The sequence below is a fragment of the Oncorhynchus mykiss genome, chromosome 15, assembly GCF_057628025.1.
Source record: "Oncorhynchus mykiss isolate SJ-2025 chromosome 15, ASM5762802v1, whole genome shotgun sequence".
Classification (NCBI taxonomy): domain Eukaryota; kingdom Metazoa; phylum Chordata; class Actinopteri; order Salmoniformes; family Salmonidae; genus Oncorhynchus; species Oncorhynchus mykiss.
Window position 1 is genome coordinate 44,872,150 of NC_143036.1, and position 18,456 is coordinate 44,890,605.

The following is an 18,456-nucleotide window of genomic DNA, read 5'->3' on the forward strand; positions in this document are numbered from 1 at the left end:
CACACTATGACCAATAAGCATACTATATACTCAATTCACATCACAAATAGTATGGTTAGTGCAGTTAGTTAGAGTATACGAACACAGCTATAGTGAAGTCAGCACATCCCTAATTCAGAGGACAAGCTCCTTGCAGAAAAAGAGCCCAGACAGACCATGTTTTGCCGAGTTATCAACAAAAAGTGGTTTTGAGCGATGCAAGTTAATAAACGGACCCTGTGAAGGGTGTTTAGGGTTGTACAGTTACGTTTAGTTTGAGGTTCCAAAAATATTTCATTTTCTTAACCCATCTGTAAATGAAAGCGTAGGTTTCAAGTATCATGCTAGCTAGGCTTGGGTGTTAGTCTGGGAGAAGTTACAGAGGAGACGGGTGGGACGAAAGTAACATAACGTTAATTGATGACCTGGAATAAAATGTAAAAGACATTTAAGGACAGGCCATCCTATAGTTCATATTGCTTTTATAATGTTAGCAAAATATCAAAGTGACAGAATGTTTGAAAATGATATATGACATCATTAGAATGATGCCTTAATCAATTGACATGATGGATCAGCTTATCACAAGCTTTTATGGACAGGTTAGTGGTTAAAACATATATCTTTATGATTCTGGGGGTCAATTACCTTGTGTCAAGCCATGGAAATGTGATGAGCATGATGAGAATAAAAACGTTTATTCTATCAAGACATGAGGAGCACGCATGACATGGACAGCTGGAGCACCTGATTGGTAGGGCTAAGCATGACATGGACAGCTGGAGCACCTGATTGGTAGGGCTAAGCATGACATGGACAGCTGGAGCACCTGATTGGTAGGGCTAAGCATGACATGGACAGCTGGAGCACCTGATTGGTAGGGCTAAGCATGACACGCACAGCTGGAGCACCTGATTGGTAGGGCTAAGCATGACATGGACAGCTGGAGCACCTGATTGGTAGGGCTAAGCATGAATAGTTATTGAAAATTGTGAAAAACATCTACTACATTCCCATTGAAGTGAGATGAGAAAACTGTGGTTAATATAGCTAATATGTAATGCATTTTAGTCTGATTAACATTGTAAGGCAAAATATTGTGGTTGCGCAATGTTGTGATGTTGACGCATGGTTCATTTTCATAAATTTAGAACCTATAGCATACAAAAAAAAAAAGTATTTAGACAGCCACCAATTGTGCAAGTTCTCCCACTTAAAAAGGTGAGAGAGGCCTGTAATTTTCATCATAGTTACACTTCAACTATGACAGACAAAATGAGAAAAAAATCCAGAAAATCACATTGTAGGATTTTTAATGAATTTATTTGCAAATTATGGTGGAAAATAAGTATTTGGTCACCTACAAACAAGCAAGATTTCTGGCTCTCACAGACCTGTAATTTCTTCTTTAAGAAACTCCTCTGTCCTCCACTCGTTACCTGTATTAATGGCGCCTGTTTGAACTTGTTATCAGTATGAAAGACACCTGTCCACAACCTCAAACAGTCCCACTCCAAACTCCACTATGGCCAAGACCAAAGGACACCAGAAAAAAAATTGTAGACCTGCACCAGGCTGGGAAGACTGAATCTGCAATAGGTAAGCAGATTGGTTTGAAGAAATCAACTGTGGGAGCAATTATTAGGAAATGTTAGTTAGGTCAGGGTGTGACTTGGGTGGGCAATCTAGTTTTCCTATTTCTTTGTTTGGCCTGGTATGGTTCCCAATCAGAGGCAGCTGTCTATCGTTGTCTCTGATTGGGGATCATACTTAGGCAGCCTTTTTCCCACCTTAGTTTGTGGGATCTTGATTTTGTATAGTTACTGTGTAGTCTGCAGAACGTTACGTTCATTTATTTTTTGGTGTTCATCTAATAAAGAAAGATGTACGCTTACCATGCTGCACCTTGGTCTCCTCATTCAAACGACGAGCGTAACATGGACACTTTATAAGTGTAAGGGTGTAGCAAGGATCGGACCAAGATGCAGCGTGGTAAGTGTCCATAATGTATTTAATGAAGACAAAATGAACACTAGAACAAAAACAATAAATGATGACGTGAATTACAAAATCCGAAACAGTACCGTATGGTGAAAAGCACAGACACGGAAACAATCACCCACAAACCCGAACACAAAACAAGCTACCTAAATATGGTTCCCAATCAGAGACAATGACTAACACCTGCCTCTGATTGAGAACCATATCAGGCCATACATAGAAACGGACAAACTAGACACACAACATAGAATGCCCACCCAGCTCACGTCCTGACCAACACTAAAACAAGGAAAACACAACAGAACTATGGTCAGAACGTGACAATAAGTGATAAAAAAATGTTTTTTTGCTGATACAGAATAAAGATATCACAGGATATGATCAGATGATAAATTGGCTTTATTCAGTGCCAAATGCATGGATCATGAATTACATCCAAATTCAGGATAGGAATCTTGTTTTTTAAAAGGTTGGTGCCATTGAATTTCTCCCAAAATGTAAGTTTTAGCTAAATAAAATTCCCCTTAAATTATCCAATTTCCATAAGCAAGTGTTACTATCCTGGTTATGTATGCAACAAAAGTTAAACATTCATCTTCTGCTACCATTTCTGTCAAGCCGTCTATGCATAGTTTGATGCATATGTTATATAAATCCAACATATGCACCACACAGAATGCACTGCGACTGCCTTGGCAATGCAATGCTGCAAGGCCAACTCATAATGTACTTCTGGTGGACCAAAATGCAAAGACAGTGTTGGTGTGACCTAGGTGTTATATTTTGACACGAGGCATTAGTTCTATTTTTGAAGCGTGATGTGCTGCTAGTCCCGTCTCTCCCATCTCCTCATTGGTTTTTAGTTGCATATACCCACGTGGGTGATTGAAAGATGAACTGAGATCCACACTCCAGTCCAGTTGGTGGTGGTATGCACCTTAAAGTTTCGCCATATAAAGTCCACAGAAGAAGAAGACTGAAGGAGGAGTGATCAAGATAAAAAAAAAATAATAATAAAAATAATTACTAGAAACTAACTAGGATTCCCCTTTCATCTGTGGATTACTTGAGAACACATGATTTTGTGACTCAAAATGGGTCAAAATTCTACAAAGATCCAGGAAAAAGGACATTGTATATTTCAGTTAAAATAACCCAATGTTTATATCTCAGGACAAATTAGCTAGCAACAGAAGGCTAGCTAGCTAAATGGCCATCAACTTATTATGTATTTCGACCTGTCCCCAAATTAATATAGTTTGGTCAGAGTTTGTTTTGATATTTCAACCTGCGTGTCCTGATCGCATCTGGTGTGGGGGGACAAAATCAACATGCGTACGATGGCGCACGCATGCGTGTGCCTGGTCTAGTCAGCATGTAAGAATAGGGCTCGAAATGGATGTTGATGATGAAAAAGACAATAACATATCGCAATGTACCAAGAGAGATATGGAGAAAGAGATGGAAAGAGATTGGGGCAACATGCTTCTCAAATTTCCTTTACTAAAATGCTGGATGTCACAAAATGCCCCTGTGTCATGCAGGGTTGGGGTGATGGGGTCAAGTCAGGAAGTAAATTGAAATTCCCATTCCCATTTTTTCCTCAGAGGAGCTTTGATTTCAGTTTACTTTCAGAATTGAAAAGGAATTGACTCCAACCCTGGTGTCGTGTAATATATTGGTGCAAGGTTCAGCTCGTATACTCTTCATCTTCCAGTATTAATTGCACTGATTGGTTAGAGCGTTATCTGAGATTATGATCACAATTAACATGACTGCTACTGAGTGTAAAGCAATGAGAAGTAATTTACTCCCTCTTAATACCTTTTCATCTATGCTCTCTAACCTTCTCCATCTCTCTCCCTGTCTACATATAACTTTTGTGGAGAAACTCAACCCTGTCCACAGTATAAAATTAGGAATTATAATAAAAAAAATTCAGAACAGTAATTTAATAGGATCTCTATGGTCCACAGTCTCTCTCTATCGCTCTCTCTCTTTCTGAGCCTTCTCCCATCTAGTATGGACTGTGTTGATTTTTAAAGAGGGTTTGCAATGGAGGGTCCACAGAGATTTGAACACAGTTGAATGGGACACATGTAGAGGAAAAGGGAGAAAATGACAAAAAGAAAACATTCAATTCCAACAACATATTCACTCACTCATATACACACACAGGCACACACACTCAAACTGATGTGGAAAAGAACATATGAACAAAATTGTCTATTTAATGGGGATCAAGAGGAGAGAGAGCTGCATCCACACTGATTTTCTTCACTGAAGAAAGTACAGGCGCCACAACACTGGCGACAGACAGACAGAAGGAGAGCTATGCAGTTACAACCATATCCCTCTCAGCACCACCGGTCTTTCTCTTAGCCTCTACCTCCTTTCCTCCTACTCCACCACCCTCCAGAACACCTGCAGTGAGGATCAGCCCTCTGGATAACACATCACATGACATCAACGAAGAACTCACTGGGGTTGCCCATGGCCATGCGGAATGATTGTCGTGAGGCGGTGAGTTCAGGGGGCACGGAGGCTAGGTCTCGGCCCGGGGGCGACCCAGGGGGGGCCGTGATGGGGAGGGAGGGCGGCGGCTGGGCTGGCAGGCCGGGGGGTCCGTACACCAGGCTACCGCTGTGGGAATGGGTGCTGTGGACACTGTGGGCCAAGCTGATCAGGCTGTGCATGCTGTGCTCGTTAGGGGGCACCGCCACTGAGCGATCACTGGGGGCATTTTCCTTCCTCAGCTCTGATTCGCTGCCACTCCCTGTGTGGCCTGTGGACTTGGACTCGCCACCACCAGCACCACCGCCTGCCCCCCCAGCAGCCTCTTCCTTCTTACTGCCACTGCAGTTGGACCCGCTGCTACGACTCTCTGCAAAGGAGAGAGAGAAAGGTTGAGAGTTAAAGGTGTATAGTCTACACAGAGTATTAAGGTGTGTACCCTGCATTCGGAAAGTATTCAGACCTGGTAACTTTTTCTTCATCAATGTACACACAGTACCCCATTATGACAAAGCGAAAAACGTTTTTTAGAAATGTTTGCAAATTAAAAAAACAGAAATACCTTATTTACATAAGTATTCAGACCCTTTGCTATGAGACTCGATATTGAGCTCAGATGCATCCGCTTTCCATTGATCATACTTGAGATGTTTCTACAACTTGGAGTCCACCTGTGGTAAATTCAATTGATTGGACATGATTTGGAAAGGCCAAACTGAGCAGTCGGGGGCAAAGGGCCTTGGTCAGGGAGGTGACCAAGAAACCAGTGGTCACTCTGACAGAGCTCCAGAGTTCCTCTGTGGAGATGGAAGGACAACCATCTCTGCAGTACTTCACCATTCAGGCCTTTATGGTAGAGTGGCCAGCCGGAAGCAACTCCTCAGCAAAAGTGATTAATCGGATGACTGTTATTTATTTTATCAACTAACTATGTTTAATTGTTATCTGATTAAATTAATCATGTAACAATTTATTCCTTATGAGTTTGGGGTGTAACGGATGTGAAACGGCTAGCTTAGTTAGCGTGGGCGCTAAATAGCGTTTCAATCAGTGACGTCACTTGCTCTGAGACCTTGAAGTAGTAGTTCCCCTTGCTCTGCAAGGGCCGCGGCTTTTGTGGAGCGATGGGTAACGATGCTTCGAGGGTGACTGTTGATGTGTGCAGAAGGTACCTAGTTCGCGCCCGGGTATGGGCGAGGGGACGGTCTAAATTTGTACTGTTACATTGATGCTGTTGACCCGGATTACTGGTTGCTGCGGAAAAAGAGGAGGAAGGTCAAAAGGGGGGTGAGTGTAACGGATGTGAAACGGCTAGCTTAGTTAGCGTGGGCGCTAAATAGCGTTTCAATCAGTGACGTCACTTGCTCTGAGACCTTGACCTTGCTCTGCAAGGGCTGCGGCTTTTGTGGAGCGATGGGTAACGATGCTTCGAGGGTGACTGTTGATGTGTGCAGAAGGTCCCTAGTTCGCGCCCGGGTATGGGCGAGGGGACGGTCTAAAATTATACTGTTACAGGGGCACCACGGGAAAAGTTGTTTAATGAGTTACTATCTCCTGACTTAAACTCTAAAGATATCTGTATATCTCTTACATCAATAACAGTCACTTATGAATCATTATTACCTCATATCAGTCTCATTTTGAACGTAGCATAGTCCTTGATATCTGCAAGAACCCTAACCTTATTGAGGAATCAGCAATACACAAATGATTTATTTACTAACTAACTTAATAATAACACAGAATACATAAACACACACACGGTATCGGTTATTGATTACTAACGTAATACAATGAAAACAGGTCCCTAGTGGACTAACAAAAGCATGGCCGTTTGGTTATAAAAGATGGAGGGATGGAAAGAGAGGGAAAGAGAGAGACAAAGAGAGTCAACAATCGTTGTTACATTTGGAAGCTACGCTCACGGAAATACGAATACTTAGCACCCTAACCACCGCTCATTCGGATTAGAAATGCAATATATATTTATGCGTCGCTGTCTATCTCTGTTTAACTAGATGGGTCCTATGGTGAAGTTGTTGAGGGATGTAAGACTCTGGTTTATCCACTAGAGGTCACAATGTCCTTTGTAGAGCTTCTCTGGTAGTGGAGTGTTTTTTAGACAGATACATCAGATGTACCAATGGTTGTCATAGAGCCGTGGTTCCCAAACTTTTTATAGTCCCGTACCCCAAACATTCAACTTCCAGCTGCGTACCCCCTCTAGCACCAGGGTCAGCCACACACACAGTTTATTGCCATCAGTGTAAGCCTGCCACACACACACACTATACAATACAGTTATTAAACATAAGAATGAGTGTGATTTTTTGTCACAACCCGGCTCATGGGAAGTGACAACAAGCTCTTATAGGACCAGGGCACAAATAATAATAATAATATAATAATAATTTTGCTCTTTATTTAACCATCTTATGTATAAAATCTTATTTGTTCATCGAAAATTATGAATAACTCACCACAGGTTATGAGAAGGGTGTGCTTATTAATAGGATGCACATAACTCTGTAATGTTGGGTTGTATTGGAGAGAGTCTGTCTTGAATCATTTCCCACACACAGTCTGTGCCTGTATTTAATTTTCATGCTAGTGAGGGCCGAGAATCCACTCTCACATAGGTACGTGGATGCAAAGTGCATCAGTGTCTTAACAGCGCGATTTGCCAAGGCAAAGATACTCTGAACACAGCCCTATCCAAATATCTAGCAGTGGCTTCTGTACTTCTTAAGGCTAGGTAGCAGTATTTTGACGTCTGGATGAAAAGCACGCCCAAAGTAAACTGCCTGTTACTCAGGCCCAGAAGCTAGGATATGGGATGTAATTGGTAGATTTGGATTGAAAACACTCTAAAGTTTCTAAAACTGTTAAGATAATGTCTGTGAGTATAACAGAACTGATTTGGCAGGCGAAACCCCGAGGACAAACCAGCCAGGGAAAATGAAATTTGAGGTCATAGGATTTCCCAATTGTTTTCTATGGGAAGCCCTATTTATGAGGAACCTGGTTGCAGTTCATTTGGCTTCCACTAGATGTCAACAATCTTTAGAAATTGGTCAATGTTTTTCTTTTGAGAAATGAAGAAGTAGTGCTATTCATTCCATGTGTCACTCTGAAGGTCCCTACTATTTTGGTTCGCGTGAACAGGAATTGGAAACAGATTATCCCGTCTTAAATTATATTGATTATTTACATTTTAGGATACCTGAGGTTGGATTAGGAACGTTGTTTGAAATGTTTGGACCAAGTTTACAGGTAACTTATTAGATAATTTGTAGTCATGTTGGGCGAGTTGGAACCAGTGTATTTCTGAATCAAACACGCCAAATAAATTGACATTTTGGGGATATAAAGAAGGAATTTATCGAACAAAACAACCATTCATTGAGTCAACGAGACATTTGGGATTGCAAAAAGAAGATCTTCAAAGGTAAGGCATTTATTATATCGTTCTTTCTGACTATTCAACCTGCCTGGTTGAAAAAGCCTTTTTGAAATCTAACACAGCGGCTGGATTAACAAGAAGTTAAGCTTTATTTTGATGTATTACACAGATATTTTTGTGAATGTTGAATATTAATATTCTTGTTGTTTGAATTTGGTGCTCTGCAATTTCACTGGATGTTGTCAAATCGATCCCGCTAAAGGGATTGGCGCGTGAAGGGATCACTAAGAGGTATTAACAAAGTTAACCATTTTCACTGTAGTGTCCAAAACGTCTTTCAAGCTGTCAGGCATTCCCTTGGCAGCAAGAGCCTCTCGGTGGATGCTGCAGTGTACCCAAGTGGCATCGGGAGCAACTGCTTGTAAGCGCGTTACCACTCTACCATGTCTCCCTGTCATGGCGTTTGCGCCATCAGTGCAGAAAACAACACATCTTGACCACTAAAGTCCATTTGATGTCACAAAGCTGCCCAGTACTATAAAAATATCCTCTCATGTTGTCCTGGTTTCCAGTGGTTCGCAGAAGTGGATGTCTTTCTTAATTGACCCCCCATAAACCTAACGGACATTTACCAGGAGCTGTGCCAGGCCCGCCCTGCCTGTTGACTCATCCAGCTGTAATGCATATAATTCACTGGCTTGTATGTGAAGCAGTAATTTACATTTACATATATTTAAGATATTGACATATATGTAATTCATTAACAGGGGTCTGACTTTATAGTAAGTACAGCATCCTATGATACAAGGCATTTATGTAATAAATTACAATGGGTCTGACTCCAAGGAATGAGTGTTACACTGAGGCCTGTACTCTGGAGCGGGATCGATTTGGAGGTGGAGGGTCCGTCATGGTCTGGGGCGGTGTGTCACAGCATCATCGGACTGAGCTTGTCGTCATTGCAGGCAATCTCAACGCTGTGCGTTACAGGGAAGGCATCCTCTTCCATCATGTGGTACCCTTCCTGCAGGCTCATCCTGACATGAACTCCCAGCATGATAATGCCACCAGCCATACTGCTCGTTCTGTGCGTGATTTCCTGTAAGACAGGAATGTCAGTGTTCTGCCATGGCCAGTGAAGTGCACGGATCTCAATCCCATTGAGCACGTCTGGGACCTGTTGGATCGGAGGGTGAGGGCTAGGGCCATTCCCCTTAGAAATGTCCGGGAAATGGCAGGTGTCTTGGTGGAAGAGTGGGGTAACATCTCACAGCAAGAACTGGCAAATCTGGTGCACTGCAGTACTTAATGCAGCTGGTGGCCACACCAGATACTGACTGTTACTTTTGATTTTCAGCCCCCTCCCCCTTTGTTCAGGGAAACATTCCATTCCTGTTAGTCACATGTCAGTGGAACTTGTTCAGTTTATGTCTCAGTTGCTGAATCTTGTTATGTTCATACAAATAATGTATGGACTAACATCCCACGTTTTCTGGCCTGTAGAGTTTAAACCATTTGTCATGTTCAGCCCATGCTGTACATTGGCTGGTCCCGTAGTGGTCTCAAGGTTTATTATTCAGGTTCAGGTTCCCGACAACTATACACACCATCATAAAAAAAGTAGATCTGTAACAAAGAGGTTTCAGTCTGCCCATACTGGAGAGTTTCTGCAAACTATTTATGACTGGCTGTTAAGTCATAAAACCGGCCCAACAACTGCCTCTCTCCTAACCTGTGGGAGCGAGGGGGGTCTGACTATCTGTCAGCCACTGCCAGGTGATCTGGCACCTTTGATCATCACCAAGGAGAGAGAGTCATGAAACCGCTTGGAGTTTGCCAAAAGGCCCCTAAAGACTCTCAGACCAGGAAACCTGGCACCATCCTTACGGTGAAGCATGGTGGTGGCAGCATCATGCTGTGGGAATGTTTTTCAGCGGAAGGGATTGAGGGAAAGATAAACTGAGCAAAGTACAGAGATATCCTTGATGAAAACCTGCTTAGGACCTCAGACTGGGGTGAAGGTGAACCTTCTAGTAGGACAACGACCCTAAGTACACAGCCAAGAAAACGCACCAGTGGCTTCCGGACAAGTCTCTGAATATCCTTGAGTGGCCTAGCCAGAGCATAGACTTGAACCCGATCGAACATATCTGGAGAGACCTGAAAATAGCTGTGCAGCAAGCTCACCATCCAACCTGACAGAGCTTGAGAGGATCTGCAGAGAAAAATGGGGGAAACTCCCAAATACAGGTGTGCCAAGCTTGTAGCGTCAAATCCAAAAAGACTCGAGGCTGTAATCACTGCCAAAGGTGCTTCTACAATGTACAGAGTAAAGGGTCTGAAAACGTATGTAAATGTGATGTTTCCGTTTTTCTATTTTTTTTATTATACATTTGCAAAGAATTTGAGAAACCTCTTTTTCTTTGTACTTATGGGGTCCTTATTGTGTGTAGATTGATGAGGAAAAACAATGAATCCATTTTAGAATAAGGCTGTAATGTAACAAAATGTGGAAAAAGTCAGTCCAGTCATTTGGTTTGCCTTTCTGTGTGTGTCTCTCTGTTAGTTTGCGTGTATGTGTAGCGGAGCATCTCACCTTCGCTGTGCTGGCTGCCTGCACTCCCCCCCCTTCCAGGTTGGCTTTGGGGAGGCTCGTGCAGAGGGTGTGGGTTGTAGGGCTGTGGGATGGGGTACTGGTAAGGGAAAGCCAGGGGCCAGGGGGCAGCCCCAGGGCGGGGCAGGGGAGCAAGGGTGTCTTGGTCGGACGCCCCACTCGACCAATCGTGGTCTCCCAGTGAGAGGTTAGCCATATCTGAGAGAGAGGGGAGGAGAGGAGAGAAAATGGGAGGAAGGGAAGGGAGAGAGTGGAGGAGAAGGGGAAGGAGTGGAAAGGGACAAACGTGTTAAAGAAGAAAGAGTAAAGGAGAGGTGAAGAGTCATAAAGAAAGCTATCTTGTGGAAGACAAAGGGATAATAAGACTCATTGCCACAGAGGTCTCCGAAGATGGAGAGGTGAAGAGTCATAAGGAAAGCTATCTTGTGGAAGACAGAGATAATAAGACTCACTGCCACAGAGGTCTCCGAAGATGGAGAGGTGAAGAGTCATAAAGAAAGCTATCTTGTGGAAGACAGAGATAATAAGACTCACTGCCACAGAGGTCTCCGAAGATGGAGAGGTGAAGAGTCATAAAGAAAGCTATCTTGTGGAAGACAAAGAGATAATAAGACTCATTGCCACAGAGGTCTCCGAAGATGGAGAGGTGAAGAGTCATAAAGAAAGCTATCTTGTGGAAGACAAAGGGATAATAAGACTCACTGCCACAGAGGTCTCTGAAGATGGAAAGGTGAAGAGTCCTAAAGAAAGCTATCTTGTGGAAGACAAAGGGATTATAAGACTCACTGCCACAGAGGTCTCCGAAGATGTAGTAGCACTGCTCAGAGAAGGTGATCTTGTTGACGGTGTGCCGGATGTAGCCGGCCTTCAGCAGGTTGCTGGCGTACTTCCTGGCCTCACGGCGGTCAGTGAAGCCCTCTATGTGATGGTAGAGCCAGTCCACCACGTCCGAGCCTGGGACAGAGACAGACAGATGGAGAGGGTGAGAGAGACCTTAACAATAGTCCCTATGAAAGCGAGACAATACAGACAGAAGAGCGAGTGAAGAGAGCAAAGTAAAGAGAGAAAGAATACCTATGAAGGCGGAGGGGATTGTGATCTTGAGCCACATCCTGTCTCGCACCTCCAGGCCAGACTCTGGATTGGCCATCGCTTTGGCAATTGCTGCCATGTCGCTGTGAATGGATAAATGAAAGTCATCGAGCCCTGGGAGGGAAAGAAGGAAAGAGCAACAGTCAGATAGCTGCAGCAGTGAAACAACCCAGCAGGCAAAACTGTAAAAAACTGGTTGAAATGACATCCTAACAACATTATTTCAACCAGTTTCTGGTTGTAATAATAATTTCACCCAGTCTTGCCCACTGGGAAACACCAAGGGAGCCATTCATTCATTCATTCAGCAGCAAGCGGGAAATGAAGTAAGCAGAAGTGGCAGTCGTGCAGCAACCCACTAGGGAAAATGTATCGACAAGATGGCAGGATTGACTTTTCTGTCATCAGGGTCAAGTTATACGGACTAAAATAGGACACATTTTTCTACACGTCTTTTTAGAGACCAGAAAATTACGTGTTTGCCTGGTTGTAATCTGGGACGTTGCTTCGACCAGAATACAAACCCAAATTATGTTATTTTCTATCAGATGTCTTGATGTCGTCACAACCAGATTTCGACCACAAACTTTTGTCATTGGGTTGTCCCATGCCAACTTTTGCCCGCTGGGGATGGTGGAGAGGGAACGGGAGGGGTGACTTACGCTCAATCTCAGGGATGGAGCTTGTGATGGAGGAGCTGGTGGAGGTGATGGTGGTCAAAGAAGGGCTCATACCATACACTGGGTACGCCCCCGTCATTGCTGCGGTGTGGGACACCCAGGCAGCAGGGTCTATGGGACGGATCGGCTCACCTACACAGAGAAAGAGTTGTTTTGTCTCTGTGGAACATGGTAAAACACATTTACATCGATTCCCCCCCCCCATAAAAGCAAATTAAATGTCAAATCTTAGAGGTGACATTTGATCCTCCCAAGAAGAAAATATATCCATCTGAGGAAGTTTTTACAAAGTCATTACGTCTAATTACATGATGCTGTGTGTGAGTACTCACTTCTCGGCAGTGTGAAGCATCCTCGGGGGTTAGGATCCCAGCACTTAGCCACAGTCAGAGTAATAGGGCTGTCAACAATTACACACAGCAAACACTCAGTTTACACACAGTTTATACACACACAAACCAGCAGCAATGTGTGATACTCAGCACGTATCAGTGTGTAGGTTTCAGTGTGTGTGAGACTGCTCCTTACCCTGGCTTATTCACAATCCCCCTCAGTACTCTTACTGCATCATCACTGTGTGATACTCAGCACGTATCAGTGTGTAGGTTTCAGTGTGTGTGAGACTGCTTCTTACCCTGGCTTATGCACAATCTCCCTCAGTACTCTTACTGCATCATCACTGTGTGATACTCAGCACGTATCAGTGTGTAGGTATCAGTGGGTAGGTTTCAGTGTGTGTGAGACTGCTCCTTACCCTGGCTTATTCACAATCTCCCTCAGTACTCTTACTGCATCATCACTGTGTGATACTCAGCACGTATCAGTGTGTAGGTTTCAGTGTGTGTGAGACTGCTCCTTACCCTGGCTTATTCACAATCTCCCTCAGTACTCTTACTGCATCATCACTGTGTGATACTCAGCACGTATCAGTGTGTAGGTTTCAGTGTGTGTGAGACTGCTCCTTACCCTGGCTTATTCACAATCTCCTTCAGTACTCTTACTGCATCATCACTGTGTGATACTCAGTAGGTTTCAGTGTGAGAGAGACTGCTCCTTACCCTGGCTTATTCACAATCTCCCTCAGTACTCTTACTGCATCATCACTGTGTGATACTCAGTAGGTTTCAGTGTGTAGGCTTCAGTGTGTGAGAGACTGCTCCTTACCCTGGTTTATGGACAATCTCCCTCAGGACTCTGACTGCATCATCATTGCTCATGTTTTCAAAGTTAATGTCGTTCACCTGGAGAAGAGGGGATGAGAGATGGGGTGATGTAGAAAAGGGAGAGAAAGAAACCAGGAAATCCTACCAACCAAGTCCAATTAAAGACCCCAAAACCATTCCTCTTATTCTCACTTTCTTTGCCACTTAAAAATACTTTAAAGCACGACTTAAGTCATTTTTTGGGGTATCTGTATTTCACTATTTATATTTTTAGAACATTTTACTTTTTACTCCATACATTTTCCCTGACACCCAAAAGTACCCAAAATATTTTGAATTCTTAGCAGGACAGGAAAATGGTACAATTCACACACTTATCAAGAGAACATCCCTCAAAATCCCTACTGCCACTGATCTGGCGGACTCACTTAATTTGTAAATTATGTCTGAGTTCTGGAGTGTGCCTCAGAAATTACAGCCCAAATAAATGCTTCACAGAGTTCAAGTAACAGACACATCTCAACATCAATTGTTCAGAGGAGACTGCGTGAATCAGGCCTTCATGATCAAATTGCTGCAAAGAAACCACCAGGTCACCAGGTGCACGGTGTTTCCTCCGACACATTGGTGCGGCTGGCTTCCGGATTAAGTGGCCATCATGTCAAGATGCAGTGCAGCTTGGTTGGGTTGTGTTTCGGAGGATGCACAGCTCTCGACCTTCGCCTCTCCATACGGGAGTTGCAGCAATGAGACAAGACTGTAACTACCAATTGGATACCACGAAATTGGGGAGAAAAAGGGGTAAAAGTTTAAAAAAAGACAACAAAAAAAGAATAAGACTTGCGTGGGCCAAGAACAATAGAGCAATAGACATTAGACCGGTGGAAATGTTTCCTTTGGTCTGGAGTCCAAATTGGAGATTTTTTGTTCCAACCGCCGTGTCTTTGTGAGATGCGGTGTGGGTGAACAGACGATCTCTGCATGTGTATTTCCCACCATAAAGCATGGAGGAGGTGTTATGGTGTGATGGAGCTTTGCTGTTGACACTGTCTGTAATTTATTTAGAATTCAAGGCACACTTAACCAGCATGGCTACCACAGCATTCTGCAGAAATACGCCATCCCATCTGGTTTGGGCTTATTGGGACTATCATTTGTTTTTCAACAGGACAATGAGTGATAACGTGCTGCATCAGATGACCTGGCTCCACAATCCCCCGAGCTCAAGCAAATTGAGATGGTTTGGGATGAGTCGGACCGCAGAGTGAAGGAAAAGCAGCCAACAAGTGTTCGGCATATGTAGGAACTCCTTCAAGACTGTTGGAAAATCATTCCAGGGGAAGCTGGTTGAGAGAATGCCAAGAGTGTGCAAAGCTGTCAACAAGACAAAGGGTGGCAATTTGAAGAATATCAAATATAAAATATATTTGGATTTGTTTAACACTTTTTTGGTAACTACATGATTCCATATGTTATTTAAATATAATTTCAGCAATTACATTAACTTTTGATACTTATGTATATTTAAATCAAATACTTTTAGACTTTTACTCAAGTAGTATTTTACATGATCACTTTCAATTTTAAGTAAGTCATTTTCTATTGGTATCTTTACTTTTATTCAAGTATGACAATTGGGTACTTTTTCCACCAATGTTAAACACAAACGCTCAACAAACACCTGCAACAGCATGTCTCCAGGCTCGATGCGTCCGTCGGCGGCCACCGCCCCTCCCTTCATGATAGAGCCAATGTAGATTCCTCCATCTCCTTTCTCGTTACTCTGACCTACAATACTGATGCCCAGGAAGTTATACTTCTCTGCATGAAGGGAGGGAGGAGGAGGAGAGGAGGAAGGAAGAGTAATGACAAGAGAAAGAAAGAGTGTTGAACAAAACAAAGGATACCTTCCCTACAGATGTAAACCAATAGCCAGAGTGAAGGATACATATGAATCCCTCTGAAAGGGGAGTCTTTGGCCTCTGATGTAAACCAATAGCCAGAGTGAAGGATACATATGAATCCCTCTTTGAAAAGGGAGTCTTTGGCCTCTGATGTAAACCAATAGCCAGAGTGAAGGATACATATGAATCCCTCTTTGAAAAGGGAGTCTTTGGCCTCTGATGTAAACCAATAGCCAGAGTGAAGGATACATATGAATACCTCCTTGAAAAGGGAGTCTTTGGCCTCTGGGCTCGTATACACAAAGCGTCTCAGAGAAGTTCCGATCTACTGGTTGAATCAACGTTGTTTCCACATCATTTCAACCCCAAAAAACAATGCGATAGCGTTGAAGCAAAGGGGGAAACTAACTGGATTTGCAAAAAGTCATCAACGTCAGGGCATTTCATATTTTTTTCACCAGACTTTTAACCTAAATCCAATGGCATGGTGAAATGTTTTGTTGATTTCAAGTGGAATTCACGATAGTTGACAACTCATCCAAATGTAAATCCAAATTAGACGTTGAGCTGACTTCTGTGCCCAGTGGGTGGTCTCTGAATCTTGAAGTCAATCCATAAATCACCAATGATATATAAAATATCATATAGATGTAAAGTTATATACATTACACAGATATAGATGAACAGTACCACTCACCCATATTTAAAGTGACAGTGATGATGTTCAGTGACATGGTGGAATCTGTGACGCTGCTGAAAGAGGACGACTGGACAGGAGGAGAGGGAGGAGTAGAGGAATGACTGAAAGAGATAGAGGTGAGGACATGCACAAGGACCACTGAACACAAAGCAAACTGGCATCTGTGTGGTCTGTGTGTGTGTGTGTGTCTTACCCTCTCCATCCGTGGAGCTTTGGGTTTCCGCCGCCGCCGCCGATGTCGTCTCATGAGCCTCGACGAAGTGCTCTGCTCCGTGGAGCCACTGAACCTGCGGGTGATGACATCTCAGCGGCGATACAACTCACTGTGGTGTCATGACACACAATGCACACTCATCTGCCAGTGGTTGATTGGCCACATGTGACTCCATCCATTTGAGCCAATCTTAGCTGTGGCCATTGAGCTCAAAGGGAAAAGCAACAGTCTTTTGTATGGCTTTTCTAGAGCATATGATTTGTGGGCACTTGAATAACAGTAGATAGCGATCACGTAGAGTGGATACATCAAATGGATTATGTCATGTTTTCATGTGATAGGACACCTTTTTAGTGTCTTGGGTAAATGTACACTACATGACCAAAGTATTCGGCCACATGCTCATCAAACATCTCATTCCAAAAATCATGGCCATTAATATGGAGTTGGTCCCCCCTTTGCTGCTATAAACAGCCTTCACTCTTCTAAGAAGGCTTTCCACTAGAAGTTGGAACATTGTTGCGGGGACTTTCTTCCATTCAGCCACAAGAGCTTTAGTGAGGTCAGGCACCGATGTTGGGCGATTAGGCCTGGCTCGCAGTCGGTGTTCGCATTTCATCCCAAAGTTGTTAGGTGGGGTTGAGGTCAGGGTTCTGTGCAGGCGAGTCAAGTTCTTCCACACCGATCTCGACAAACCATTTCTGTACGGACCTCGCTTTATGCACGGGGCCATTGTGATGCTGAAACAGGAAAGGGCTTTCCACAAATTGTGACCACAAAGTTGAAAGCACAGAATCGTCTAGAATGTAAGTGTACACTGTAGTGTTAATATTTCCCTTCACTGGAACTAAGGGGCCTAGCCCAAACCATTATTTCTCCTCCACCAAACTTTACAGTTGGCAATATGCATTGAGGCAGTTAGTGTTCTCCTGGTATCCGCCAAACCCAGATTCATCCGTCGGACTGCCAGATGGTGAAGCATGACTCATCACTCCAGAGAACGTGTTTCTACTGCTCCAAAGGCGGCGAGCATTACACCACTCCAGTCGATGCTTGGCATTGCACATGGTGATCCCAATGAACCCATTTCATGAAGCTCCCAATGAAAACCATTTCATGAAGCTCCCAATGAAAACCATTTCATGAAGCTCCCGATAAACAGTTATTGTGCTGACGTTGCTTTCAGAGGCAGTTTGGAATTCGGTAGTGAGTGTTGCAACCGAGGACAGATGATTTATTTACACGCCAAGCGCTTCAGCACTCGCTGGTCCTGTTCTGTGAGATTGTGTGGCCTACCAATTCACGGCTGAACCGTTGTTGCTCCTAGACGTTTCCGTTTCACAATAACAGCACCTACATTTGACCGGGGCAGCTCTAGCAAGCCAGAAATTTGACGAGCTGACTTGTTGGAAAGGTGGCATCCTATGACGGTGCCACGTTGAAAGTCACTGAGCTCTTCAGTAAGGTCATTCTACTGCCAATGTTTGTCTATGGAGATCACATGGCTTTGTGCTCGATTTTATACCTGTCAGCAATGGGTGTGGCTGAAATAGACAAATCCACTAATTTGAAGGGGTGTCCAAATACTTGTATATACAGTGTACGTGAGTGTGAGTGTAATTGGTCCTAACCCGTCAAGTCCTATTTACAACCAACACTGGCAGCAATGAATGAGGTGATCTCTTCGTATTTAAGGGATGTTCCACTCAAATGACAACTTAACCCGATTTTTCCATTTATCATACTAGCTGTAGTTGTTTTGGGATATTTAGTCCCCTCACTGAGATAATTAAAAGCCATTTTTCTGTTGATCCGTGTGTGTGTGTGTATGTATGTGTGTGTGTGTGTGTGCGTGTGCGCGTTTGTTTGTGTGTGTGTGTGTATGTGTGTGTGTGTGTGTGGTGCTCACCGACTAGATGCATCATCGTCTTCAGAGTTGAAAAAGCTTGTTGTCTCCAGCTCAGAACTCATCAGCGTGGATGAGCTCTCGTACCCCGCCAGCTCCGGTCGCCGCGTCTCCCGCTCTGGACGCGTGTGACCATTCAGCCTGCCACCTGAGGAGGACGCCAGGCAAGCGGAAGAGAGGAAAAGTCAACCGAATAGTGTTCAGTAGAAACAAATCGGAAGAACAGAGACATGGGAAGGGAATACCTGAATGCAAATTTTCATTTTCAAAACACCAGTTTTTTGTA

At 43.7% G+C, this 18,456-nt stretch overlaps 1 protein-coding gene across 7 annotated transcripts in view; it reads right to left on the reverse strand.

Moving 5' to 3' along the window:
- Positions 1-2,359: 2,359 nt before the first annotated feature.
- LOC110490076 (segment polarity protein dishevelled homolog DVL-3) overlaps positions 2,360-18,456 on the reverse strand; it is a 46,075-nt gene continuing 29,978 nt past the window's right edge. For 2 of the 7 annotated variants that reach the window (XM_021563221.3, XM_090200148.1), the window contains exons 5-15: positions 18,174-18,318; positions 16,244-16,337; positions 16,048-16,117; positions 15,128-15,267; positions 13,448-13,524; positions 12,616-12,683; positions 12,266-12,415; positions 11,586-11,717; positions 11,298-11,465; positions 10,494-10,709; positions 2,360-4,864 (exon numbers count right to left, since the gene is read on the reverse strand). In XM_021563221.3, coding sequence (XP_021418896.2) covers positions 4,437-4,864; positions 10,494-10,709; positions 11,298-11,465; positions 11,586-11,717; positions 12,266-12,415; positions 12,616-12,683; positions 13,448-13,524; positions 15,128-15,267; positions 16,048-16,117; positions 16,244-16,337; positions 18,174-18,318 — 1,688 coding nt within the window. In that variant the 3' untranslated portion in view covers positions 2,360-4,436. Of the gene's footprint in view, positions 4,865-10,493; positions 10,710-11,297; positions 11,466-11,585; positions 11,718-12,265; positions 12,416-12,615; positions 12,684-13,447; positions 13,525-15,127; positions 15,268-16,047; positions 16,338-18,173; positions 18,319-18,456 lie in introns of those variants that run through there. The other 5 variants (XM_036944370.2, XM_090200147.1, XM_021563222.3 and 2 more) reach the window with 4 other exon arrangements.